General features: G+C 37.9%; 1 protein-coding gene and 2 long non-coding RNA genes across 4 annotated transcripts in view; 2 read left to right on the forward strand and 1 right to left on the reverse strand.

Moving 5' to 3' along the window:
- SP3 (Sp3 transcription factor) overlaps positions 1–5,572 on the forward strand; it is a 40,534-nt gene extending 34,962 nt beyond the window's left edge. For both annotated transcript variants that reach the window (XM_063400498.1, XM_063400497.1), the window contains 2 exons: positions 1,436–1,632; positions 3,805–5,572. In XM_063400498.1, the coding sequence (XP_063256568.1) occupies positions 1,436–1,632; positions 3,805–4,121 (514 nt within the window). In that variant the 3' untranslated portion in view covers positions 4,122–5,572. The remainder of the gene's footprint in view (positions 1–1,435; positions 1,633–3,804) is intronic.
- Positions 1,643–18,066, reverse strand: LOC134552138 (uncharacterized). Its single transcript, XR_010080774.1, has 3 exons — positions 17,603–18,066; positions 7,359–7,489; positions 1,643–2,092 (listed from the first exon to the last, which is right to left on the reverse strand). It is a non-coding gene; the product is annotated as an uncharacterized LOC134552138 (long non-coding RNA).
- On the forward strand, positions 17,171–26,833 carry LOC134552139 (uncharacterized). The gene is made up of 3 exons (XR_010080775.1): positions 17,171–17,229; positions 25,786–25,879; positions 26,659–26,833. It is a non-coding gene; the product is annotated as an uncharacterized LOC134552139 (long non-coding RNA).
- Positions 26,834–27,387: the final 554 nt, after the last annotated feature.

Raw genomic sequence — 27,387 nt, forward strand, 5'->3', positions numbered from 1 at the left:
ACTGCCATTGATTTTGTTCTGAAATAAAAACTTGTATTTATCATGACAAATAATTAGTAGGTACAAGTGATGTTTTTATCTTCTGAGACAAAATGACTAATGAAGCACTATGAAGATTGCTCTATGTTGAGAATTTGTAGAAACATTTCCTAGACTTAATGGGATTTTGTCTCCTTGCTTTTTTGGACTATCTGTAATGTTTTAGGTACATCTGTGATTAGGATGGAATCCCCTTTAGATTCTGTGAGGTTTTAGAGTGAGTTCATATTTGTGCACGTTCAGAAATGCTTGTGGCAATTGCCAGCTCCTTGAAGCCTGTATGCACTTTAGCCTGAACCTTCATTAAATGTAAACCAGAAGGTAAATCACCCAGTTCAAAGAAAAAAATTGTCCTGGGGACGCAGCTGAAAATGATATAATCAATCATGGAGGATGGAGCACCCAAGACTGTGATTTCAGAATCCACTTAATCCACTGCTGATGAATAAGGTGGCCTGATGCCTGGCTGCACTTCCCAATCTCCACCCTTGTACCAGCATTTGCCATTCATATAGCTGTGTTGTCAGCCAGACCTATTCCCTCAAGTGCCCTTTTCAGCAGCAGCAAACACTTAAATTGGCTAAAATCAATCATGATACCCTGCACTGGCCAGACTGATCTTTCTCTGGGTCTTCTCTTAGCTATCTCTTGTGATTTGATTTAAAAAAAAATAGGCTGTTGTATCACGTGCTTCCCCTGATCACCTGCCATTTCAGTGAGACAGCATCTTAAAATATGCATCAAGCTTAGTCTGGATTATACTCTCTGTGAATTCTGTGTTCATTGTGATGGATTTCTTTTTTTAACTGAAAAACCAAGGAATTGATTTAAATGTCAGCAAGATCAGCTTCCACCTCTTTTAGTGAAAGCATTCAGGTTAGTATGCTTGTCTTCAAAAAAACTGATTCTCAGGTTTCCCCAAGATGCCAGAAGCCCCATCTGTTCTCTACCCAGTTGCCAAAATCTCCAGTGTCCCTTTTGGCAGTTGCAGTAATTTGTGTTTTTCTTTGCCAAAACTACCTTTGATACTGTAAAAACCTGAAACTTGGAGAAATGTAAAATGGGCACTTCCCCATCAAAGTGGTACAAACTGCAGTAATAACTGTATTTCCAACTTCATATACATGCTTAAAGATTATGCTTCTATCACATACATTTCACACAAGGCTGAATGTATAATTTTCTGTGGAGTTGGGACAGCATGATAGAATTTATTTCCAGCTTTTTATGGAGTGTACTGGAATCCAGTTGTATTTGAGACAAAAACATGAAGCTGCTTGGGTTAGTTTGCAGATCCATTGTGGTATGTGTAGCCCCGTGTATGTATATGACCAATATTTAGGAGGAAATGGATTAGAATGAATAACTTCTTTCCTTCTTTTTTTTTTTTTAACAGAGGCTCCAACTTGGGAAAAAAGAAGCAACACATTTGTCACATACCAGGATGTGGCAAAGTATATGGGAAAACTTCACACTTGCGAGCTCATCTCCGCTGGCATTCTGGAGAGCGTCCATTTGTTTGTAACTGGATGTTCTGTGGCAAAAGGTTCACTCGCAGCGATGAGCTCCAGCGGCACCGAAGAACGCACACAGGTTTCCAGTCTTTGATTCTGGTGTATTTGACTAAAGCAGTGCTGTGGACTGAGCTTGGATAAGTAGCTTTTAAGAGGAGAACAGATCTGTGAACTGGATTGATTTTAATGCAGTGTGATTTTTCTAAAATCACCTAAATCTTATTGATACTTACACACTTTGGGATCTTTGGTAGGTCTGAGGAGATAAAACAGCCACCTCTTGATTCAAAACTGACATTTAAGCGAATGTTTAATGTAGCTTAATCAGAATACTTTGATTCAGGCTAACATTTCATTTGTTTGAACCAGATTATAACTGTTTTGCTAGCTTAAAACTTCAATAAGAAAAAAAGAGGACTGGATGGCCTGGGGATTAGATATCATTCCTTAAATCAAAGAAGAGCATGTGATGGTGCATCATTCTACATCTTCTAGTTTCATGATTAGACCACCAATCAGGTTCACATTTCTCCTTCTGTCTATAAAAAAGAAAAGAAATTAATGTAGATATTCCACCTTATCAAGGAGCAGATAGTTTAAAATCTGTTGTCTATTTTATCTGTTTTCTTACAAACTAAATCCATATTTGCATTCAATAGAGTGTTTACCTTTTAAAATCATAGTATTTGAAAAACCCACAGATAAATAATTTTTGTGCGTATCAGCACTTACATTGCTTAGAAAAATGTCTTTGGATGTCTGTGAAAAATACGCTGTGTTGCCCCTAATGGTGTGCTTTTGTGTAGGCATTTTGGATGCTAAATCCAAGCTGGGATGTTACAGTTTTTCTGGGTGGACAGGCTGATGGTTTTTAAAAAAAGGCGAGTTGAATGGTCCAGTTCAGAGGGTATGGTTAATAGCTCCTAGTGGAACTGCCTACCAGTAAAAAGTAGAGAACTGCAGGGATCTGTCCTTTGACCTCTTTTAAAATCTTTATCATTGACCTGGAGGAATCAACAGAGTTCTTCTGTTAACCTTCTTAGGTTTGTGGATGACCCCAAACTGGGGTGACCAGTCAGGGCACTTGATGGCAAGGCTGCTGTTCTGAGGGACAGAGGCTGAAGGAATGAGTTAACAGGAATCCCAGGAAATTCAGTAAGAGTAGTCACAAACTTCTGCACTTGGCATGGAATTAACACTTACAGTAACTCAGGCTAAGCATGGAGAGGTTGGAAACAGCTCTACTGAAAAGTACCCAGGAGTCTTGATAGACACATGGAGCATGATCAAGGGCCAGCAGCAGCGATGCCCAGAGCTGTATCAATGGGAGCAAAGACCCTGGTCACAGGAATTATTCCCCTCTTCTGGTTACACTGCATATAGAATATGGCAACTAGTTTTCAGCACCTAATATAAGAAAGACATTGATGACAGGGTTGAGTTCATAATGAGTGACCAAGGTGATTGGGAAGCTGGAAAATTTGCATTACAAGGAAAGGCTGTAGGACACAGATGCACAAAGAGAACAGTAATGGCAGGGGGGAGCTTAGTAGTAGTTCTGTAGTTACCTGCAAAGGTCACCCTTAAGAATGCAGTTACTTTCCCTGATGGTGTATTGTTTGAAGGATAATAGACAGCAGTTGTATGTTGACATAAGAAGGGTTCAGAACAGCTATAAATAAAACCTTTTTAATTGTGGGAATAGCCAGGCACTGGAAGAGGATGCCCATGGAGTTCCTGCAGTCTCCGTCCTTAAAGGTTTTCCAGAAAACCTGATAAATTCCTCAGTAACCAGATCTGACCTCATAGGTGACTGCTTAGAAAGAGATCAGAACACAGACATTCAGAGGTCCTTTCAAATCTGAATTACCCCATGATCTTGTGTGTCAGTCTCAAGTGTGATTCTGCTCCAGGTCACACAGTCTTCCCTGTCCACCATTTGGTAGGCTTTGTTCTCCTCTTAGAAGTTATTTATTGGTAGTAAATGCAGTGAAACCTAGCGGCCTGGGGATATGAGATGGCCATATTCTCTAGCATGCCTGAAAGATGTCTCCAAACTCAGTGACACAGAAAATTAAATCAGTTCCTACCTGAAGGATTTGTAAGGGTGTCAAGAAATGTAACACACAAGTTTATCATGTTGGATCGCATTCTTCCTCAGTATAATTCTTGTTAGAATTCTGACTCCAAAAAGCAGTAAGTTTAATTTTAATTTTTAGTGTTCGTGAACATTTTTGTTCTTCTTTGACAGGTGAGAAGAAATTTGTCTGTCCGGAATGTTCAAAACGCTTTATGAGAAGTGACCATCTTGCCAAACACATTAAAACACACCAGAATAAAAAAGGTATTCACTCTAGCAGTACAGTGCTGGCATCAGTAGAAGCAACATCTGATGATACTTTGATTACTGCAGGAGGAACAACACTTATCCTTGCAAATATTCAACAAGGTTCTGTTTCAGGAATAGGAACTGTTAATACATCTGGCACCAGCAATCAGGATATTCTTACCAACACTGAAATACCTTTACAGCTTGTCACAGTTTCGGGAAACGAGACAATGGAGTAAATATTACACAAGATACCTATTAATTGTGGTTATTTTTATACAGTAGTGAGAAGAATATTGTTCCTAAGTTCTTAGATATCTTTTTATTGATGTGCAAAAATTTTTGGATTGACAGTAACTTGGTTATACATGACACTGAAATGCCTTACTTTGTATGATATTCCATAGTATATTAAAATGGTAAAATTGCATGGGTTTTGTAGGTACTTTTGGAATCTAGAAGAGAAGAAATTTTACCAAGTTATATTAAAAAAAAAAAAAAAAGAATTTAACGATGGAAATGGTAGTCTAACCAAATGCATCAATCCTGTGTGGTTTAGTGTAAAAAAAATGAGAACATGTTGGTATTTATCTATTGTAAGATAAAAGAAGTTGATGGGTGAAAAGAAATCACATTATGATAAAAGAAATTTTGTAATTTTCTTGATGACTGGAATTTTTATTATGCATAACTGACAAATCAAGTTTCCAAGCAAATGTTACATAGTGTAGGCTTTACTTAGCTCATCAACTTGTCATTTTGAAGCTAATTATTTTAATTAGGTTAACTATGTACAATATTTTAAGCATTACTCTTGTAAGATTTTGCAAACTACATTTTAACATGGAACTCTAGGGATAGTCACCTTTTAAATCCTATTGAAAAGCCATGTTTAAGATTTAATTTGCCAAAATGATGTCTTGTTAATATTCTTTCAATAACCAAGGTGGGCAATATAACCAATGTTTAAAAAGCTTAAAATGTTAAGAAAAATAAATATGTATAGGTTGAAGCATTTGGGTGGTAAGGCAGATGTTATAGTGAAGTATATCCCTTCTTTTGAACATTGGAGGACCAAAAATAAGGTGTATTGCGTCTCAGCAGTGATTTTTATCAAACCTTTTTCCAAAAAAACATCTGTATGCCAGGGCCTTAAAAGCCATCATGTAAATTACCAGTAAAATATAACATATGCAAATACAAAAGAAAAATCACTTCCATATTGACAGTACTCCCAAACATATGGATATAGTCATAGTGAACTAGGGGGGTTATGAGGTTTTTATTTGTTTGTTGTTTAGTTTTTGGTTAGTCAATCTGCATTTAAATATCAGCCATCTTTCCTTTTTTGCTTCTTCCCTTAAAAATTGTATGTATCCAGTACATTTAACTGATAAACATATATGTTTTTTATTATGCTGAATTTTCTTTTTATTTTTTAATTACTGTTTATATTTTCAATTATAGAAAATGTACAAAATGAAGTTATATAGCCAGTCTGTAAGTGCTATACCATTTTCAAAAAATGTACAACAATAATTACTGCAGTTCACCTATTTACAAACATTTGGAAATCTGTTCATTTGTTATTCTTAAAACCACCTCAAATTTAAAGGCTACCTTATTGTACGTTTAAAGTGTATTATAACAGTGTGGTAGTTAATAAAACACTATTTTTTTTTTCTTTTGACTTGAGTTTACTGTGCTTCTTGTTAACTAACAAGGTGTAATTTCATAATTATGTCTTGATAGCCTGAGATGTTTCATTATTTTGCAGTAGGTGGTGGGAAGCAGGAACGGTGTTTTCTTTCCCTGTGGCCACAGAGATGGTAATTTTCCACCTCCTTGCTCACAATCCCCCATCTGTATGTGAGTGGATACAATGTGCTGTGTTGGTGTAGGGGGATTATTTTGCTCCCATGCTGAGCAGGACATGAAGAGTATGTAGGCCCCATCCCATAGGTTTAAGTCCTCTGACACATGTACAATACATGGAGTATTGATAAGGAGCTATGACCAAGTGAGAACTGTGAGGTTAAAGAGAGTAATGGCTGTATATAATGCTCTAATGGAAGGGAAAAGCTTTTATTTGTGAAGTCTAAAGTTTTGGAGTATCAAATGACAGAGGACAGACCATTTGGGATAAACCAGGCAAAGTTCAGCCTAGAAAATGAGAACTGGAAGTCATGTAGGAAAGATTTTCTGAATTTGCAGTTAGGTGGAAAAAAAATTAATGCAAATCTTTTAGAGATTCAGAGCAACAGGAATTGACAGGTACAGAGAAAAGGAAGTTAATTCACCATCAGTTTAATTATCTGTTTAATAAAAGGAGAGGATGAAATTGGTTGGGATGAGAACAGCAGCTTGAGGGAAGACAGTTCTGCTCAGACTTGCAGTGTTCCATGGATGTTGTCAATGTGTTAGCATACTCTGAATCCTCTTCCTTTAGGCAGGTGAATGGGCTTGGTTTTCAAAAGCCTTTTTTAGTATATAGAGCATATTAGTGTATTTCTAATACTTAGGTTCTGTTTCTCATCTCTTAGCAATCAGTAGCTGTAGTAGTGCATTATTTTAAGTGGGAGAGAAGAGGGCTATTTCCTTATTCGAACTGCTTTTCACAAGTTTTATGGAATGATGCTTTCACTGATGTTCATCTGGGGATGAAGGTGTTTTGGTGTCATGGGTTTTGATGTCTCATTGCTGAAGATAAGATTGCATTATATCAGAGCTTTTATGCTCTCTACATCAAGTGGTTACTTCAATTAGTGTTTAGGTAGCACATTTTATAAAAAGATACGTTGTTAAGCTTCAGAAGGTAGATGTTTTGGAAGAAGGGAATTCTGGAAGTCTCGTGGAAAGCCTGGGGCCTAAGGGCTGTCTACCTAATGGCTCACGCCACAGTGTTTATGTTATGGGATAGTAATTTCTGAAAGCTCCCTGCTCAATTCCAGGGTGAAGGTTCATGAGCCCAAGGATCTTTGGTTGTATCTAGGATTGTTGCTACTTCATGGCTGCTTTTCTGGTTCTCTAGGCATCCATGTGATACCAAGACAAAAGTGTGCATTTTGTAGAATGCTTTCCAGTTCTTCATGGGTTCCTGACAATGGTTGCTTGATGTGGTTCTTGCTTCTTACTGGTACAGTCTGTATCATTTTTCATACTTATTTTCATGTCAGGCTTATGTGGTTTCTTGGTATGGTAGCCATTAGATCCTTGGTTGTTTTTTCTCTCTTGCATTAGTAATGACTAATTAAGAGGACCTTAAAACTGGGTCTGGAAGAGAGCATGAGTTTGAGAGCATCCTGTGTTACCAATTTCAGTGGTTCAGCTTTCATTAATTACAAGGATTGTACATACACTTGCTATAATCTCAGTATTGTGTTCCTGCCTGAATGAACTGATGGTTTGATCCTTGCCAGTTGAAAACTAACACTGATTCTCACAGAGAACAAGAGCTTTTAATCATTGTTACTTACCAGGTCAAGGAGCAATATGACTAAGGACAGTATCATCATCACTGAAAGACTTGTGAGGAGCTGGATTTCTGGTCTGATGATGCAGATTTTCCTCTGGCAAGGGACTCTGCAGAGCACTTTTTGGGGCTTGTCTGAAAAAGAAGTATCAGGCGTTGGTTTTAGGCATTTTGAGCAGCTGGAATCAGTAAGATAAGCCTTGCCAATGGCCTCAGGAAAGTTCTGATGTGTTCTCTCACAAGTTGTTCTGGATGCTGGGGAATGAAGGAATGGAGCTAATAGCCACCTGTCAAGAGTGGTTCTTGGCTTCTTCAGGTGAAGAACTAATGAGCAGCTGGCTGTCTTTCCTCCAGATTTTTACCACTACCATTAACACCAGGTTTGTAGAGCATGGACTGTAAAAAAAGGGCAGAAGATGACATGGCTGACTTAACTGGACAGGAATAGTAGCTATTTTGCACAACAGTGTGGTGCTAGTGGTTGGCATCAGGTTGTTCTGTGCTCTAGTTTCTAAAAGAATGTATCAAAAGGAAGCGTTATTTACAAACCATTTTACATACAATTCCTTCTTTCATATTGGAACTAAGGAAAAAAAGCCATTTCTGACTCAAAACAGAGTCTCTGTAATTCCAGAGCTCACTTTGGCATCTTGACACTGTACAAGCCTCTGTTTGGACAAGTTGGTGCCCTTCTCAAGCCTTATTAATGCTGAGTTGGCAGAAGAATGCTCTGAAAATTACCTGCAAGGAAATAACCTTTCTTCCCCAGCTGTGCATTCTGTTCTGTCAGAAGACTCAGTTACACAGATTTTGAGCTCACTGTGAAATGGACACCACTAGGAAAAGATTCCAAAGCAAGATTTAGAACTATTTGTTGTTTGAGCACTGCTTTTCTTACGGCCTCCAAAAGTTCAAATCTTGACCATGCTCCTGGCATGTCTACAGATACAACAAAATTGACTTCTGTATATATCTTGCAACATAGCTGCATTTTCCACAAAACATGTTGAAGAACATTACTTTTGCAAGTATTACCGGCTGACAGATCACCATAGCAAATAATTTTCAAACAGCAAAAATTAATTGGTAAGTGGTATCACATAATCAAGCACACCTTTCTCTGTAATGGCTTTTCAGGTAAGAATCTTGTGACCCCTGACAAGGAAAGAACCATCAGAGATGGTTGAGTTGGGTACCAGGCATGGACAAAATATCACTGAAATTTTACATTATCTAAACGAGTCCCAAACTTTCACATGTGCCAAATAACCCACCTACCCATATTTTTAAGTTCCCCCTCCTGTTTCTATGGAACCTACTCCTTTGTATAAGGTATTCACAGAATTTTATCATTTGTGCACAAACACCACAAATGGCTACGTCATGACAGTTGCTTCCTAACTGGATGTTTTTCTTCCATCAGGACATGTTTTGATTTGTCAGACAAACACTGGAGAATGTAACAGTCTGCTCCATTATGTTGCTGCTATCTGAAGAAAAGACATCGGGTTTGCAGGGAAAATCAATGGGATTCTGTGCATGTGATTACCCTGTGGTGGTGACATCGTGATGATATTAGCTGGGACTGTTCTGCATTTACTGCTTAAATTGATTCGTGATTTTTGTCCTCTGTCTAGGCTACTGCATGAATCATTATCAGTACATTGAGAAAACTGTAGAACATAAAACAGTCTTACTGTTTCTGCCATTGTGGTTTTGGAGATTTTTCTTTTATTCTGTCAGCCATTCTTCACCCTAGAAGAAGGTACTAGACTCAGATTCTAGTATTACAGAAGTACTTGCTGGAAGGTTTAGTGGTGAAAATGATGGCTCCTGAAAGGACAGTAGCTATGTCTTACATTAGCTTGGCTGCAACCTGCACTGGGACCTTCTACTTTTCTGAGCTCCTGCTACTTCTGATGGTATTCTTTGCCTGTTTCAGAGGTGTTGAGCACAAGCTGATCTGGCACAGCTGTATCCCTTAGCATGTAAACATTGGCTCCCTGTTGGGACCTCAGCTATAGCCTTGCCTAAAGAAACATGTAATGTTCAAATGTGGTTAAAACAGACACAGGGCTGTATTGGCAGCACTTTGCCATACTTTTCAAGAGCAGCATGGGGGAGTGGGTAAGAAGACCTGAGGTACGTGACCTGGTAAAAAGCAGCTTGTAGCAGACACAGAACAAGCAGGTAAGAAAAGAGTGCTCTTGTAGGCTGGGAGGAAGACTTGTGAACATGAGGACAAAGTGAGGATGGTGGGAAAGGGGTAGGAGCAGGTGGGTTGGAAAAGTGACTTGGAGTAGGGTTGCAGAATGCTGTGGAGACACACAATAGTAAGAGTTAATATAGTTTATGGATCCTAATCCGTGGTGTTCCAGTGAAACCTGGAGTATGGGTTCCAGACAAGTGTGATTGCAGCCATTTGGGGGGGGCTGTTGAGGCATGAGACAAGATGCAATAAAACAATGAAAGGGGATTAAAAAAACAATTGAGAGATGCATAGACCTTTTTGACATCCATGATGCTTTCATAGCAGTGCTTACTGCCTTTTGGTTCTTCACTGACCTGTGCACCTCTCTATCTTGTAATTTTCCTGCTGGGTCATGCATACTGTAATCCTAGTAGAAGCCCACATGCTAGACTGAGATTTGCCATAATATGCACTGTTGCTTGAGGACTAATGAAACTTGTGTCTGGAAATGAGCTCTACTGTAGGTGTTTTATGATGGAGAAAAACAGATATGCATTGAAGCTTGAGCCATGTTTTGGCTGAAGCCTTTCATTTGAAGAACAAGGATGTTGTGTCTGTCTTAGGAACTAATTACAGTAGAATGGATTGGTCCTGTGGCAGCATCAGGTTTGCTCACATCTTCACTTCTGCACCTCTTTTCCATGTTGGTTGTATTTATGGTGTGAGGCCAAGGTTATTTCTGTTGCCCAGCCCACAGGCCTGGTTTCCCTGCTGTGCTGAGGGCTGGTCTCCATGTGGAGGTCTCCGTGCAGCCTCCCCAGGACGGTCCAGGCCCCACAGAGCCCCATCTCCACAGGCCTGGGCACAGTTTGGGTGACATTATTGCTTTAGGGGCCATCCCCGAGGGCTGCCCAGGACCTGCTGAGAAGGAAGAGGGCAAGCAGGGAGCAGGCATGGGCAGGGGTACAACCGTGTGCCATTGGCAGCCTTTGTTTTTGACGATGGTTGGCCAGCGTGCTGCCGTGCCAGTGAGACGTGAGGCAGTGTCGTAGGCAGTCACAGCCTTGTGCTCCTGACTTTCATCAGTTCTGGCTGGGGTTATCTGTGTCAAAGCTGCCATCTGAGATAGTGGGATTTAATCAGAATTTTTCTGTGTACATTTGTAGCTGTTTTTACTACATGTAATGTGTCCCAAACACATAATTATTTGACAGCTTGAAATACTTTTGAATGTGTTACTCAAGTCCTTTCTGCAAATAACCCATCTTTTAAAACTAGATTAATTCATAATGTCATTTGAGGTCTTTTCTTACATTTCCTTAAAAAATTACCTTCCCAGTCAGTATTTACCTGAAGAATTAAAATAGTTCAATTTTCAGTTGTGCTAATTAGCTTTTTATGTGACCAATTTTGTATTTGCTCATCTGAGATTTGGAGTGAGGGGTGTTTTCCAAATTCCCCGAAAGTCTCAACAGCCCTCAGAGGAAGAAGTAGCTATAAAAAAGTATTTCAAATGCAGGAAGATTGAAGGATGTGGCAAATTTTACAGTTTTCCTGTTCAGTACATGTACAATACTGAACACTGGTGAGTGGGAATAATCATGGAGAGCTCAAACTTCAGGAGCAGAGTAAGGGAGGTGAACTGTCACTTTCCAGTGTAAATCCCTTCACTGCCCTTGTTTTCAGCCTCCCTTAATACTTGTCTCTCCTGCAGCTCTCCAAATTTCTTAGAAGGCTCTTTGTTCCTCCTGCCTCTTCAAGCAAGAGCAGCAGATGTTTCCTGTCTGTTTCTGGAAGGCAGAGAGCTTTGGGGTAGAAATTGTCAAAACTTTGTTCTGTTCTGCTTATGAGTGAGATAGTGTGTGAAAAAACAAACCGAGGACCCTGTTCTTGAATGCTGAACACCTGAAAAGGGGGCAGAATTAGCTGGCCTGATGTCACTTCAAGGGATCTTTACATATGGGAATGTTAAGGTAAAAAAAGCTATTTTTGAATATCTCTTGTCCAGTCCTTGCATAGGTGTCAAAATTTATTCAAGACTGCATTATCCCATCTATATAATTTCACGCAATAGAGCCTATACAAGTAGAGAAAAGTGTCACTTCTATAAAAATATATAATGAGATTTACAAATTCATAAATAATTTATTGCTTACACTCAAGTTATAGTATTTTGTTTTGGTAAGTTTTGTGACAAAAGTTGTAAAGGCATTGCCACATTAAAGCTCAATTCAGCATTCTGCCACAAAAAGTAAGTCAGGTGAAAAACTTATTATTTTGAGTAATGGCTCTAAATTTTCTCTCAATGTTCATTACTTTTCTCATTCTTTAGAAACAGACTAGTTTTAAAATTGAGTACCAAATACTGCAAGAAGATGATAGATTTCAGAACCAGAGCATGTAAACAGCTGTTAAGGATTACAAAATTTTTTTAAAAAATTAATAGTTATCTAAGTTATTAAAAAATTAACACCAACCCTCCCCCCAACACTTGGCATGTCAAATATAAACAGTTTGCAATCCGAATGTTTAAAGACTGGTGTGTGCATGCAAAATGTGATTTGTTTTTCAAATGCAGTGTTCAGTACATGTTAGTGATCCCTGCAATTTAAACTGACATTTCTCTTTGAGCATATTTCAACCTGTGCTTAATCTGAGGAACACTTGAAGTAGCATAACTGGAAAATGCTACAGAGGCCAAAAGTTTTCTCTTTTCTCATTTTGTTTCTGTTTGGTGGCACACTTTTTGGTATGTCCATTTAGTGTGTGGACATGACTTGTGCATAGCAGGCAAGTGAAATATGAATTTACAATCCCAAGACTCCAAAAGCAGGTTGAGAAACAGGGACTGTGTTTGAAGATTGTGAGGTAATGTGGGACTTCGTTGTTTATCATTGCTTGTTAACTTAGATCCCTATTTCTTGAAGCATGGAAGTTTTGTATGTGCTAAGGAAGAAAAACTGAAAGGTCCAAGACAAGCTATAAACAAGTACCTGAGCTAGGAGTGTATATTTTTCTGATTCTCTTCAGCCAGGTAAGCATAAATACTTGCACTGAATTGTTAAACTTTTTAGTTCTAGTCTCTCTGATTCTTTTCATTTCAAGAAGGACTACAGAAGGCGTGCTAATGGCACTCTTAAACATCTGTAAAGTTCATTTCATCTCAAGGATTGTGGTGGATTCTTGTCCAGCTGGATATTTAGGAGATGCAGAATTTCATTCAAGGTGTTTATTAATTTGAGACAGCTGCTTTAATGGAAGCATCCACCACATTTAGATCAGAAGCCCATTGTTTCTGACAGTCATCTCTCTGTCTTAACATTTTATTTCCCTCTCTTCCCTTCTATTTATTTCACCTTTTATCTCTCTACAGTCGTGTCTTTTCTCTCTTCCTGTTGTAGAAAGTATAAAGAGGATATTGTTTTAGCCTTTCAGAGCAATTTTTAGCTCTTACATATAAAAAACATTGTACAGTGCATTATTGACTTTTGCTAGATTCCTTTTGATAAAATTTCTGCTGTTACTATGCAGAATTTCACCAAATTCTGGAGCAGTTGTCTCTTCCATTTTAAAAGACCTTTTAACATCAGAATATGACATGAACATGTGACCATATTTGAGGATGTCATGGTTCAAAATTTGGGGTTTGCTCTACTGAAAAACCAAGTGTCATCTGTGAAAAATCAGAATCCATCTCACTCCAAGCTTGGCTCTCTGAGTATTCACCTATATAAAATGACCATTAATTTGAAAGTTGTGCCCACCTATGAAAAAAAGAGATGACTTTGCTACAAACCTTATGGCTGGAAATCTGTTTAATAAATAAAGCTGCATAGAGGAGCAGGGCTACAAAGACATCCCAAAAACTCTGAGCTACCAGATTGGAGATCTGCTAATTACTGTTCCAGAATGGGACTGTTTCTGAAACTATAAAAGCACAATTAGAGGTATTATGGTAGAAAATAATAGATTCCGTACTCTTTATTGAAATAGGATATTGCTGAAATGGAGGCTTTTATTTCCACACAGAACAGAATGAAAAATCAGGAAAATGCAGAAAGATACCAAAACTCTTAGCTCAGTTTGAAGGAAATCATACAAGAGTCCTAGGCTTCCCTGCTAGAAAGAAGGAAAAAAAGTTTCAAGATGTATATGTGATTATTATGAAAGAGAAAGAGAGTACTTTTGTCTATAATTTTTGATTTCTTATATAATAGGGTTTTTTGGTTTTCTATTTTTTTCATCCTGTCTCTATTTAGATTCAATTATGTTCCAGCTTCCTCATACTCATTTTGGCCTTGCTGGAAAGAAGTTAAATTGCATGGTCAGCCCACGCATCTATTACAGATTCACTTAGGCTGGAGTAGAGGCATACAGAAAAAAATCTTCTTACTGAATCTTTTTTTAGGACATAACGTAATAGACTTTGAAAGAAAAGGTGGAGCTGCTTAAAAAATGGTGTTTCTTCCAAGAACAGTGAGGGAGGGGAATGCTTACATTATGAGAGAAAAAATGGAGCAGCTTTGGCAGCAAAACTGGAGAAAAGAGGCTGATAGAAACAAATTGCTAGATGAAATAAGAAATATTTGGCAAAGAAGCAGAGCAACACAGATTCTGAAGGAGCCCTCAAACAGCTTACTATCCTTAGAGGCCAATTAAACCTGAATCAGTCAGGAAAGACAGAAAGAGCCCTCCGCAAGCTTAATGCAAATTTATATCAGGCAAAATAAAGCCCTGAGATTATTGTCATGTAAGGTGTAGAATGCTAAGAGAAACAAGCTAGCTTGGCTATTAATGATACCAGAGCGGTATTTACATTTAAAACAAAATATATTTGTAAGGTCTTTGAAGGTTTTCTGTGTCCATCTGTATGTTAACAAAAAATCAGCTCCAGCTGACAAAATATTCTATGTAATGAAGCAAATATGCCCCCAGGTTCCAGCTGCCCAAATCACCATTTGAAGCTGAGTAAGAAAAAGATAAAAAAATATCTTCAGAAAATTGCCAGCTAGCCTAGACATTTTAAATACATTTAAACATCTTACTTAGCAGCTTGTAAAGACTATTTGGCTTGTGCTTTTGGTAGTTGATACATTGCTTAGCAAGAGCTGGCTAAAGCATCTCTGTTAAACGTCATTGTTGTACATTATATTAGAAGGATATAATCCTTCTAATGACATAGACACAGATTAGAGTAAGGTCAATAGTTACTCAAAAAAATAGGCAAAGTTATGTCTCTTGCCCTGTGTTCCCATATCTTGGACCTCTGGCAGTCATTTAAAGGTGTGGCAATTGAAGGCTATTTCACCAGCATACCACTTTACATAAAAACAAGTTAAAGTAGACTTTAATTCATATTTTCATTTTCCCTGTAAGTCTCCCTAAAGAGTCAAATACAAAAATAAATTGGAGAGATTTGTAACTCAGAATTAAAATCAATACTTCTCAAACTTCCACTCTTCAGACGTATAATTTTACCATCTTCAAATGAAGCACATACCAAACTTCTTGTGTCTGCCATCTTAGCTGCCTCAAAAGTCAGTTGTATTCTAGGTTGATAGACACTATTGGCTCTCTTGTTTCACAGGGTGCTTGTATCACAGTGAAAAGTTTCAGATGGACTCTTAATTTAGACAACTTAAGAGGCAAGATCTAAACTCCACAAATTATAAAAGGCAAAAGGAACCAAGGATTTATACGTGTTCTAGAAATAAATATCCAAATTATATTCTATATCTCATTGTTTAGCTTTCTTAAGAGCAGAGAAAAACCTCTGGATAGAGGTTCAGTAGAGAAGATTAGTCCTCATCCACAGGATTTTTTTGTTGTTTGCATAGGATTTCACATATTTGCCTTTAGAAATCAATTGAAAAATTTTGAAACATTTCTGAACCAATTTCTGCATGCTTTAGGATAATTCATTTTATTCTTCTTTTCTATATCTATCTGTTGAAGTACTTCCTATGGATATACAATGCTCTAATTGCTTTTCATGCTGTACAGTTTCTGATTCCCTTACAAATAAGTAAAAAATATTTTTAAACATTGAGAATGTACATATCTATTGCTGTATACAAGTAAAAAAGTTAGAATTGGAATGAATTTTGTCACTTTATTCTCTGTGATAAAAACTGTTATTCCAATCATTTTTATGTTATTGGTTGATAAGGACTCTCAACTACGTGAAAGATCAGGTGTAGGCCTGGTGCACTTTAGCCTCCTGTTAGGATGTGTGATGATTAACAAAACCTTGCTGTTCCTAATAAATGAAGCTGTTTCTCAAACTCAGTCCTCATAAGAGAGCGCTGCATCAGCTTTCTTGTTTTAACAGCTGGCTTGCCTTATGTAAATACCCCCAATAAGGTCCAAAGCTATCCCTCATGGATATTTTCACCTCAGCCCCAAGGGCTTCTTTCCATGTGTGAGGGTTTGAGAGGACCTTGGTCCTGCAATAAGGTATATCACCTGATGACTTTGTCCTGTCACAAAACAGACACAACATGCAGACTGAGTTCATTCTTATATGTGAACAGCTGGAGTGCAAGGTGGGTTTGAGTGCATTCTACCGTGTTAGCCTCATGTCTGTGCATCATTGTAGACCTCCTGCTGCTGAGAGGTTTCTTTCAGAAATGTATTTCACCCCCATCGTCTCCCAGATTCACGTTTTAGAACCTAAATTATGTCCCTGCTCTGACTTACTGACAGATTCCACTTGAACTGAAACAGGTACAATGGCTGGCCACACACAGTACTTGAGAGTGTGAAAACACCTTTTGAAAAGGAGCAAAGTAAAGCAATTGTCTTGAAGAATTAATGGTAGCAAGAACTTATTTACCCTTCCCCTAATAGGAGGGAACCACAGATGGAGCGGAAGAACAAGTACTCATCCTTGATACTGTGTCTGGTTATGAGTACGACAAGAAGACACATATGAAATTCTCATAATATTCTTTGTTTATTTTACTGAAGTCAAAGTAAGGCTTTCTTTTGTTTTTAAAAAGGAACTGTAGGGGTTTTTCCATGACTTTGTTCTCGTGATGACCAGTAACACATGGCAACGGTACTGAGGCTTTTTGTACATTTATCAAAGAAGCAGTTTTCCTACAGAACTAGAATAAGGACACTTATATCCATACATATATGAAAAGTATGGATAGAATATATATATAAAACTTGGTTGGCAATGAATAATTTTTTCCTGAGATATAAATTTGAAAGGGAAATTCTTAAGGCCTGTTTATAATTTATTTTTATGTTCTCATTAGAATTAAAATACCGAGTGATTGCAAAATATTCACATCCAGAAGAGATCGTTATTTTTATCTTATTCACCGATCCAGAATTCCCATCCTTGAATTCTAAGGAAGAAGATCCCAGTTTGGGGCTTATTTATTTGTTTATTTTACTCTGCAATCTAAACAGTTCACCTTTCCTCTTAGGCCTCATCACAGAGTTACATAAAGACCATGACACGCCATTCCTTTGGAAAAGGAGGATGCAGAGGGAGACAGTGAGTATTCAATAAGGGGAAGCAAGGGTTAAGGTCTGGGACTGCAGGACAGCTGGAATATGTTAGTTTTGCAGGAAGTCGGCCTGGAGAGGGAGTGTGAACTGCCAGCAGGTGGCTGGGAACGGCTGGAGAACGCAGTGGTGGGACTGGAAAAGAGCTCTGCCCCTTACTGAGGTGCCTCGGCCAATTTCTGTTTTTCTTTGTTACAGGGGACTTTTGTCAAAGCCCATTACAGTAAATTTAGCATTCCCTTTAAATATAGTAGGTTCTAGATCTAACCCTGCTTGCTTTGACAGTTTTTGTTTGCTCTGTCCCTTAAAGCTTTACCTTGTTCTTTCTCAGATGAGGAGGAAAGAGCTGGCTGGTTGCTAGACAGGCTTCAAAGGTGAGACACTGATGTGTCCCTTGGAGAAACTGCCTCCAAGTCAAGCAGGGACGGTTTTGTTAAGAGAAGCTGCAGCAGACAAGTGTGGGAAGAAGGGTCTGCTGGGGTTTCTCTCCCTTCTGCAGCAAGGAAAGTTATGCTGACAGAGACAGCTGCTCTTACCACAGTGATACTTTGCTGTGGTTTGCAGAACTGGTCGATGTCCTCCAGAAGTCCTAGTCATAAAATGGGCTTTGCTGTGGGTGGCACTGCACAAACACAAGAAGCTGGCTCTGCTCCAGAGACCTTGCAGTGCAGGTGTAACCAGGAAGCAGAAGACCCAATGGAAGTGCAGGTCTGGGAGCATAGCACAGCAGTTTTCTCAGCATTTAATTGACACAGTGGTGAAAAAAACCAAAACAAATAAAAAACCCCACAACAACCACCAACCACAAAGGAAGTTTGAAGGAAAGATTTGGAGATAACATGATCCTGCACAATTATTTCTGAAAATCTCCTCCTCAGCATGAAGAGAAGTGTAGCTAAGATATATATTTCACTATTTGACCATGCAACAGGATGGCATTTGGCAGAACTGGATCAAACCAAGATGGTAAGAGCTTGGAGGAGACTTTTATCTATGTGGATGGTTGGACTTTACCGCATGCACTAAGCAGCAAGGCTTTATAATTATTGCATATAGCTATTAGGAGAGGACTTATAGAGAAGTTTAAGTTGAAGATATCTGAATTGTGTGTTTGAGGAATTGGCTGGATGGCTGTGTTGACAGGAGACCTTGTGCAGATTTAGCTTGGAGAGACAGAAGGGTGAGGAAAGTAACAGCTCTGTTTCAGCCACAATGGTATTCAGCTAGTGATCCAGAGAGAGCTGTCAGAGAAAGGATGAGAATGTGTGTACTGAAAGATACAGGTGTTAGGGAACTGAAGTATTTTGTGTTGGCATGTGTGCACTAGAGGGATTCATTTTTGAAGTCAAAAGAGGTGATATCTGGGGCTGGAGGAAACACTAACCAAAGACAGAACCCAAAAGAAAATACAATGCAGGTGTAAGGTTAGAGACTTCACATGCAGAGGAACACAAGGAAACAAAACAACTGACAGAAAGCTGGCAAACTGGAGGGCATAGTCACAGGAATTTATCTGCAGAGTTCCTGCAAAGGCAGGCAGATATTAGAAATAAACAAAAGTGGTAAATCCCAGTCAAGAAAGACCAGAGTCTTTCAAAAAGAGTGTTGCTGACTCCTGAGGTCAACTCAGATGGTGTAGCTCAGACAAAATTCAGACAGAAGATATACAAACAAGTTTACAAAATACATACCAGCATCATACAAAGGTGAACATATTGAGGGTTGATGATGGTTAGGAAAATGTTCTACAGAGAATATAAGAAGGCTTTTTACAGACAGAATATCTTAACATTTTAAGAAACAAACTGCAGCCAGAAATCCAATTCCCTCATAAATTTAATACTCATCACTAAAATAGTCTTCTGTATATCGTTGCATGGCTATACCCTTGTTGGTAAATTTTGTTGTGCCTTTGTTATTTTTCCAGAGTAACATGTAAAATGTTCAGATTTTTGCCAAGACTCAGCACTTATTAACTTTGGTGTTTTGTTAATAATGAATCCACTATTTTCCAGGTTATATTTTATTAGTGGACAAAAACGATTACATCTGAGAATTTACAGAGGTATTAAATAGAAAATATGGTTGAGAATTAATAGTTGTTTTCATTACAACTAGTCAAAATTTTTATTCCCAGATATGTTTAATTGAAACAATAGCACTGTACTCCAATGAACTGTACTAATCCAGTAGAAGCATTGGCTATCTAATATTTTAAGGAAACATTCAGTACAGATTGCTTTCTAAGAGAAAAACCCAATAATTTTGGAAAATACAAAATGATAAACTGCTTGGCACTTCTGATCAGGCAAACTACTGCTTTAAACTCATGTATGGATAATGAAGTGGCAGTCTGCATAGGAGCTTTCATGACAGTAAGATAATAAATACTGACATGGAGAAATTGTCATGAGTTGAACAAAAAAATCCCTGTCAAATTATCATTTTGATGAGGATGGTGCATTTGATTATAATGAAAACAAATGTGCTGGTGGCTCCTTGCAGCAGTAATTTTGCTGTCCAAGATGACAGAGTTAGTTCTGAGAAACTTTTTAATTGTTTTATCCACATAATGGCATACTGATCACTTTTATGTCACTGGGCAAGGAAATAATCTTGACAACAAAAGCTAGATTTCATGCCAGAGGTACCACTTTTATATTTAATTCTTTATTTGTGGCAGCACAAATGAAAATAGTTGTATAGCATGATGACTGGCACAGTGGGATCCATGTTGTCCATGTCTTTGAGCAGGATAGGAGCAGATACAGAGAGTATGTACAGGTACATGTCTTGTGTTTAATACAAAAATGTTTACAGAACCCCTAATCGTGTGGCTATCTGAAATACTTTCCTTGAACTGCTCAGAGGGTCTGTAAATGATAACTGGTTTTGCTGTAGTTCACCAGGATTGCTCCCAGTGTGTCAGCAAGTGCTTGTTGCACTCTTCACTGCCACCTATCTCCACGATCACTATGGATGCAGATGTAGTAGAGCTTCATTCCCAAATTATCAGTCTTCCAGAGCTATTCAAGTGAGGAGTAAAAGTGGCTGGATGATGGTGCCAAGTCAACATTTTGTGTGTTTGAAACAGAAGCAGATCTGCTTGAATATTTGTTGAATAGCTTAATTAGATCTGGTTAAATCTTTACTTTGGGGGTTGCACTGGACATCCCTAAGCTCAGTGCATGGAACATGAAAGTAGATCGTGTCTGTCTTTTTTTGTGTGTGGTTTTTGTGAGCAGCACTACATCAAAGAAAGAGCAATAGCTTGATGGGCATAGCCTATTGATCATGCACCTGAACTAAATCTGTCATGTTTTTATCAAAGCTATCAATTTGAAACTTACTGGTGGTCATGCAGTTCGTAAAAATGATAAGAATCAAATTACCCTAGTTTCAAAAACTAATGTTAAAAGTTAAGGTAACTAAGTGACATGCATTTTTTGTACACTGCATACTATTTGGAAAACACAGGGATATATTTTAGATTACATGTATAGAGAAAGATTTACTGTTTGATATCTTATTTCACTGAATATTTTGGATAATTTTTTCAAAACCACAGATGTTTATATTTATTTGTTTGTATATTCATATTTATAGTTATATTAACATTTACATTTAATTTAGAAAAATGTTTTGCTTACGCTATACCATTTTTTGGTTTTAGTAATATCAGAAGACTAAGAGACTGACCAATTTCTTTGTCATTTCACATGTTACATTGCTACTGAAACTTTTCAACACTGAGCATTTCACTGATTCCCTTTTCTCTGCCATCTGTCTGATCTGGCCTCTTTCCAAATAATGCCGCTTTCCCAGTGGATATGTTTGTCCTGATACAAGAGTTTTCAGTCAGGGTAAGGAAAATTCACATTATGTTCAATTGCTTCTTTGATAGTGCATATAAATATTGAATGGCCATATTCACTTATAGTTTGTCAATTCTAAGGTGCGTGCTAAAAATACGTTTGTCACAAATTCTGACTTGTGCTCTATTTTATTAAAAACCTGGCAGCATCAAAAAATATTTGGTTTTCTGTCATTACGTTCTGTTTAAGTTTGCTTATTTTGACAATTACTTTGTTACAGTACCTGAAGAATGGATGATTTGAAGTTTGGTTGTCTGGTTAAAAATATAAAGTTCCATATTATACACAACTTTGTAGAAATGTTAATTCAGCATTTTGGAAATAGTTGTCTTATCTTAGAAGTTCAACATGAAATGTCTTAGGAAAGATAGTATGTTTTAGAAGTTGAGCACTTAGGCATGTGCCATTTAATGGAGTGTCAAGTTGGGCACAAAATCACAGGTCTTCTCCTCTTGACCAACATCCTAAGAAGTCTAGATTTTTAAAAATTGTACATTGTGGTCATATATTGCTTTAGGTATTGCATCATATCCAGGGACATCAACAGAGAAATTACATCCACAGATCCAAGGAAATGCAATGCACTATGAAAAATGCATTTGAGAAAGTATTGTATTTTTACGTGCACAAGTGTATTAACTGTTGAAAAGGCAGAGAGGTCTCGTTTCACCTTCTTCCTTTGCGCTAGAATCACTTTCATGTTAGTAATTAAATAGTGTGTTTTATCATGAGCAATTGTAATAAAAATGTACCATATGCTGACAACATCTTTTAGGAGGAGCATATTACGTTTTATTCTGAACCATGTAGATCATCTCTGAACAGTGTTAGAACCTCTTGTTGAACAATTAACTGTGGGTATCCCAGAATATATTTCACAAGCTCTACTTTTTCTTTAAGAAATGTCTTAGGTTACCCGTAGTCCTGGTTTCAAGAAGAGTTTTTCATCCATTCAACTGAAAGAGTGAACCTTTGGCTTTCAGGATCTATTGCTGTGTCAGAGTCACTTGCATCTCCTGACTCGCATCTTGAAACAGCTGTCCTCAGGCAGCGAGCTCCAGGGTTACACTGAGCCCTGTGCGTGCTGGGACAAGACCTTGGGAGTTCAGTCCATGGGTTGAGAAGACACATGAAGGGTAGCTGAAAGGTGTCGCCACTATTGAAGTCTCCCCTAGGCTTGAAGACTTGCATTTCATTCACATAAAGGCCCTTTTCCAGCACCCTGGCAGTACAAATGTTGCATTCCCTTAGCCTGCTCTGAACTGTGAGTGTGGGAGCAGTGAATGTAAGCATGTCTTCATCTTTTGACCTGTGCTGATGCACTGAAAGAATGATGGGTACCTGGCAAAAGGAGAGTCAGGAGTGGTTGAAATCAAGGCAGCCAAGGACAGCAGTTTCACTCCAAAAGCAGATAAAATTGGTAAAAATGGCATGTTAAAAAGCTTCCTACTGGGTTTCTTCCTTGATAATTCAAAAAGTCTCCCAGGAGAAATAGAAAAAATCATTTTCTGGGTTTCATCTGGCATTTCAGAAAGCATATTTTCTGTCTCAGTGTAGGTTGCTACAACAAGATAGCTCTTTCTCATCTTTTGGGGGCAACTGAGTTCAGAACATAAATCAGTTGGTTTTTAGTTTATTTATAAGTTTTTATAATTTTTCTAGTGTTGCTGTGAGTTTTTACTACATTATTTGAAAGATTTCATTTTCCCCCCAGTGATCAGCATTCAGTGTAAGCATCTGGAATTGTACCTGGATTCCAGTTTGTGCAATTATGATATTGGTTTACCATATTTTCTTTACTAAGGAGACAGCACCTAATTCATAGTGCAGGGTGTAGCTTTACAGCCAGATGATAATTATTACTCCAGTAAGCTATTTGAAAAAAAAAAAAAAACCTGACTAGACTTTAACTTGCATGAAAACGAATATATTCTCATGTAAATTCCAGAAGAGGAAGCTGACAGATTAACAAGTATGAAAACAGGGAATCTGCTCTCTTCACCAAAGTTTGCCCAAAGGCTAGGAAGCAGCTGAATTACTGGATAGTATTAATACCTCATTTTTACTGTGAAACAGATGTAGGCTGCCAGATCTTTTTCCTGTGGGGGAGAAAAGAACACAAAACGACAACAAACACACTGACCCTCTCCATACCCATGTTATATATGTTAGATATAAATGGAATGTGATTGTTCTCAAACTTCAGCCACCAAATTTGCCATCAATTCTTGTGAGATGAGAATCAGCCCTTGTGTTTAATGATTCACTATTATTTTATTATATGAATGTTGTCAGAAGACAGTCTTTCAGACCAGAACATAGAAATAGTTGTGATGTTAAGTATACTGTTTTGTTGCAAGTAGTGTTTTTTGAATTAAAACTGTTGACCCTGAGCCCTGTTGTTGTTGACTGTTGCTAAAAATACACTTCTGCATGGAATCTATTTTAAAGTGTTTTGGGATTGTTTTTTTTTAAGCGATAGAGACATTTGGAGAGGGCAAAATCTGGATCACAGTACTTGAAACAAATGAAAAATACTAACGCTTGTTGCTTTAGTAGACTTTTAATTTCCACATTAATCTGAGAACTGATTAATGTGTAGCATTGGATTTATCCTATTTTTCTATTGTTCCTGGCAGTGTTTAAACCATCATCACTCCAAATGCCAATTGGAAGGAGGACAATTACTGTAAAATGTAAAAATGTCTTTTTTTACTGCCAGTGATTGCCATCTTAGTGCCTCTGCAAACCTGGGTGAGTAGGCTTGCTCCATGAGGAGTCTATGTATGAGGAGCTCCCCCTTGCACTGGGGTGTTCTTGCAGTAGAGATGTGCTGCATGGCAGCTCTAATAGCCCCAAACCTGTTGTCTGAATGGTCCTGTCTCCCTGCTCTTTTCTTCCCATGCCAGCATCACTGCTCTTGGAGCTCTCTGGAGCACAGCTGCAGTGTGACCCACAGTGTCTCTGCCTTCTGTGTCCATTGTTGCCCCTCCACGGCAGAGCTGTTGATCAGTCTGAGGTGCCTCAGCAAAGCTGGCATCCATCCTAAAATCCAGCCACACAACTGAGCCTGTGCTAAATAATGTAACTTTCCATATGAATGGCCCCTTCAAAGCCAGTAGGACCACTCAGAGAGGCTAAAGCTTGGCATGTGGGTCAGCAAGTTTAGTATGTCTTCTTCCTTTGGAAATGGCTATGTGGATTTCTTTTTTCAAAAGCCATGAAAGGGAAGCCCCTCCCACATCTAGAGCCATCCACAGAAATATTCTGGATAGCAAAGACAGCAGAACATGTCAGTCATGCTATCCTTGCACTACTCAGACATCTGTGAAAATTTCATGCTTCTGTGAGCAGATTCTCCAAAGGGCTGAATTTGGCTGCGTGTCTTTGAGCTCAAACTTCCATTCTCCCTGCTGTGCCTGTCTGTTGTATGTTTTTAGTTGTCCTTGGTATTTGGGGGAAAAAAAAAAGAGAAAAAGCACATATTAAATAAAATGTATAAATAACAGGAGACAGCAGGCTTAAAATGGCAAAAAAGCAAGAAAAACAGACTAGCTGTAAAGCTGGAAATACTGTTCCCATCTCCTAGAGTGTGCAGGAAATGCAGCACATATGGCACATGGAATCACCTGGAGCTAGGCCTCTCTGTTGCACCTTGGCATAGGAGAGCAGGAACAAAGCAGAGATGCAGATTGTAACCCTTAGTGGCCTGGTGTCTGCTAAGGATCAGCTTAAACCTGTTCTTGTATTTGGCTTCCAGTTCATAAATATGAGATGTTAAAAATAGAATCATTACTGAATGATCCCTTTTGTACCTAAACATGGATATCAGTGCATTTTTGTTGATTAGAAACTTCAATATCATTCTTTCTAGTGTGTAGGAAATACATATGAATGTAATTGTACCCTTTCTTATAGAAAAGTTGAATTTTATTATAATGACACTTCATTTATGATGCTACTTGCAAAAGCTGTTTCTGATATTATGCTTTTAAGTGAGCTTCTCAGTGTTCCTTACAATCATTAATGAATCAGACGTTAGATAAAGACAGTGTAGGTATGGCAGCATATCATTATACAGGGGAGTAGAGTGAAGCATGAGGATGTAAATATTTACTACATCTCGCACAATGTTAAGGAAAAGATAGCTCTAAGGGTAGGATGATGTTTTTTACTGTTCATAGTGTACTCATCATAAAAAGAACCCTTAAAAAATTCAAACCTTTCCTAACTTTTGATCAACAGTGGCAAAGGATTTTGTGTGGGAAGGAATAAAAGAAAATGAAAAGAAAAAAAACTCAGAACGTCTGATATTGAGTATTTGTTCTGGGTTTTTTTAAATTTTATTTTCTTAAAAAGATTTCTTCTTTTTCTTTTTTTTTTGGTGGTAGGTTTGTTGGTTTTTTTGGGGTTTGTTGTGGGTTTTTTTGGTTAGCTGTGTTTAGGGTAATTTCTTTGGTATTTTTTGGCATTTTTCATTTATTTGGAAAAAGAAGAAGGATAAAAATCTTCAGAATGATGGAAAATACTTGCAGATTGATGCCAATCCATGGGATTTTATTCATACAAAGGATTCTCTTTAAACCCCCAAAAGCTGCTACTTCTGCCTCCCTTTCTGCTCTGAAGTTTGTTTCTTTCATTCAGCTTACTCCACCACAGATCATCTTGATACCAGCAAGTATGTGCCTTGTTATACCAAGGCACATGCATCTCTGCTCAGTTTGTCTGTATAAACTTACAGGTTTTTCTGTATTTCGTGCATTTCTAGAACAAAATGGGTATTAATTATCATGCATCAAGCACTGAAAAGCAAAACCGTTTTTACTCTTTTTTTTTTCTTACAGGGGCATCTTTACTATCTCAGGCTGATATTGTACAGTTATGTGATTAACTGGAAGCTTATGTTTAGAAATAGAGAAGTGCCAAGATTTCAGACTTGTGAGTATAATTATATGTATTTTTAGAAATTGAAATGAGCTTATGCAGAGATTTTCAAAATAGACCTAGAAGAAGGAACAGAAAATGTCCAGCAAAGTCTATGCATTCAGAATTTTTAAGAACATTTTTTATATTTAAAAGACAACAATTTCTTGGAACCCTAGAAAAGGCGGCAGCTGTTACCCAGTGGAACTTTTCTTCTGCACTAATATATTCTGTTTAATAAAATTTCTGAAATGTTGCTGTGTACTGGGATAATATATTTAAGCTGTATACACAATTAAATACAATTTTATGTCTTGTATTTTTAAAAAAGTAGTGGACTTAGGAACATAGTGCAGTCTATGATGCATTGATTGTCAGAAAAGCAATGTGTATGTTCACTTGAGCCAAGGAAAGCTAGGATGTTCTGGCTGTAATTAGCAGTTATTGAGGAGAAAGATTCTGCTTTTCAAAACAGTTTGTTTGCAGTAGTTGAAATTTGATTAATGAAAATTATCCCATTATCATATTGTGGCTGTTTGGAAAAAGTGGCTTTCGTACAGCGGAATTCGTTTCAAAGTTACCTGGAAAGAACATTTAAGTATAAGCATGTGAGTCAAGCTGTCTCTTCCTGTGCAGACTGATTTTAATAGCCTCAGGTTCTGAGCTCTGCACAGAATGCTTCAGACCAAAAGCTCTACAGCTGTTTTAGTCCTTTTTCTCCTCAGCTTGTATATTCTGTGACAGCATAAGGTTTTTGGATCAAAGCTGAATTGCCTTTGACTGCCCTGAAACAGGGAGCAGAAGAACTTGAACCTTGAAATGAAATGAACTTGGATTTTCAGTGAAGGTGTTACAGTGAAGACTTAAGTTCTTGAGTCTGTCCCCAACTGTTGCAGTCTCACTTTGGTGTCTGCACTGAGTTTGTGACCTGGTGCCAAGTAATCCTCTCTTCAGGATAAAGTAATTACCCTGTCAGGTTTGTATTCTATAGCATTCACCTTTTTTGCTTTTTGTATTTATTACAATTAGATTTACATGTTTTAAACGTGTTGGGGGTTGCCTGAATTAGGAAAATGAGTTTTGATGGCTTAATGGAAGAAAAGGAAGTGAAGGACAACTGATTTATTGAAATTTCCAACCTGAAACCCCAGGGATGGGAGAAAGGGGGGCAAATTCTCAGAGATGGCACTCTGAAGGGGGAAATAGGGGACAAAATGTGTGATTTCAAATACCCTCAAAATCCTGACTGAGTGTTCTATTTTTTATATGATAGAAGATATGAGAAGTTGCCAACACTAGTGCTCTTTTAGAAACAGGATTTACAGAAGTAAAAAAGTTTTAGCTAACCTAAACTGTTTTCAGAGTAGTTAGTTTTTGGTTGTCTCAATCTGCATTTTATAGCACACCTGTTTCTTGGGTAAAAAACCCAGAAATGTCTTTCAGTGTTAGTAACACATGAATGAATGAAGCCACTGATAGTTACTGAAGGCACTTTTGCTGAAGTAGCCAAAATTAAATATTTT

This window comes from Prinia subflava, chromosome 6, assembly GCF_021018805.1.
Source record: "Prinia subflava isolate CZ2003 ecotype Zambia chromosome 6, Cam_Psub_1.2, whole genome shotgun sequence".
NCBI lineage: Eukaryota > Metazoa > Chordata > Aves > Passeriformes > Cisticolidae > Prinia > Prinia subflava.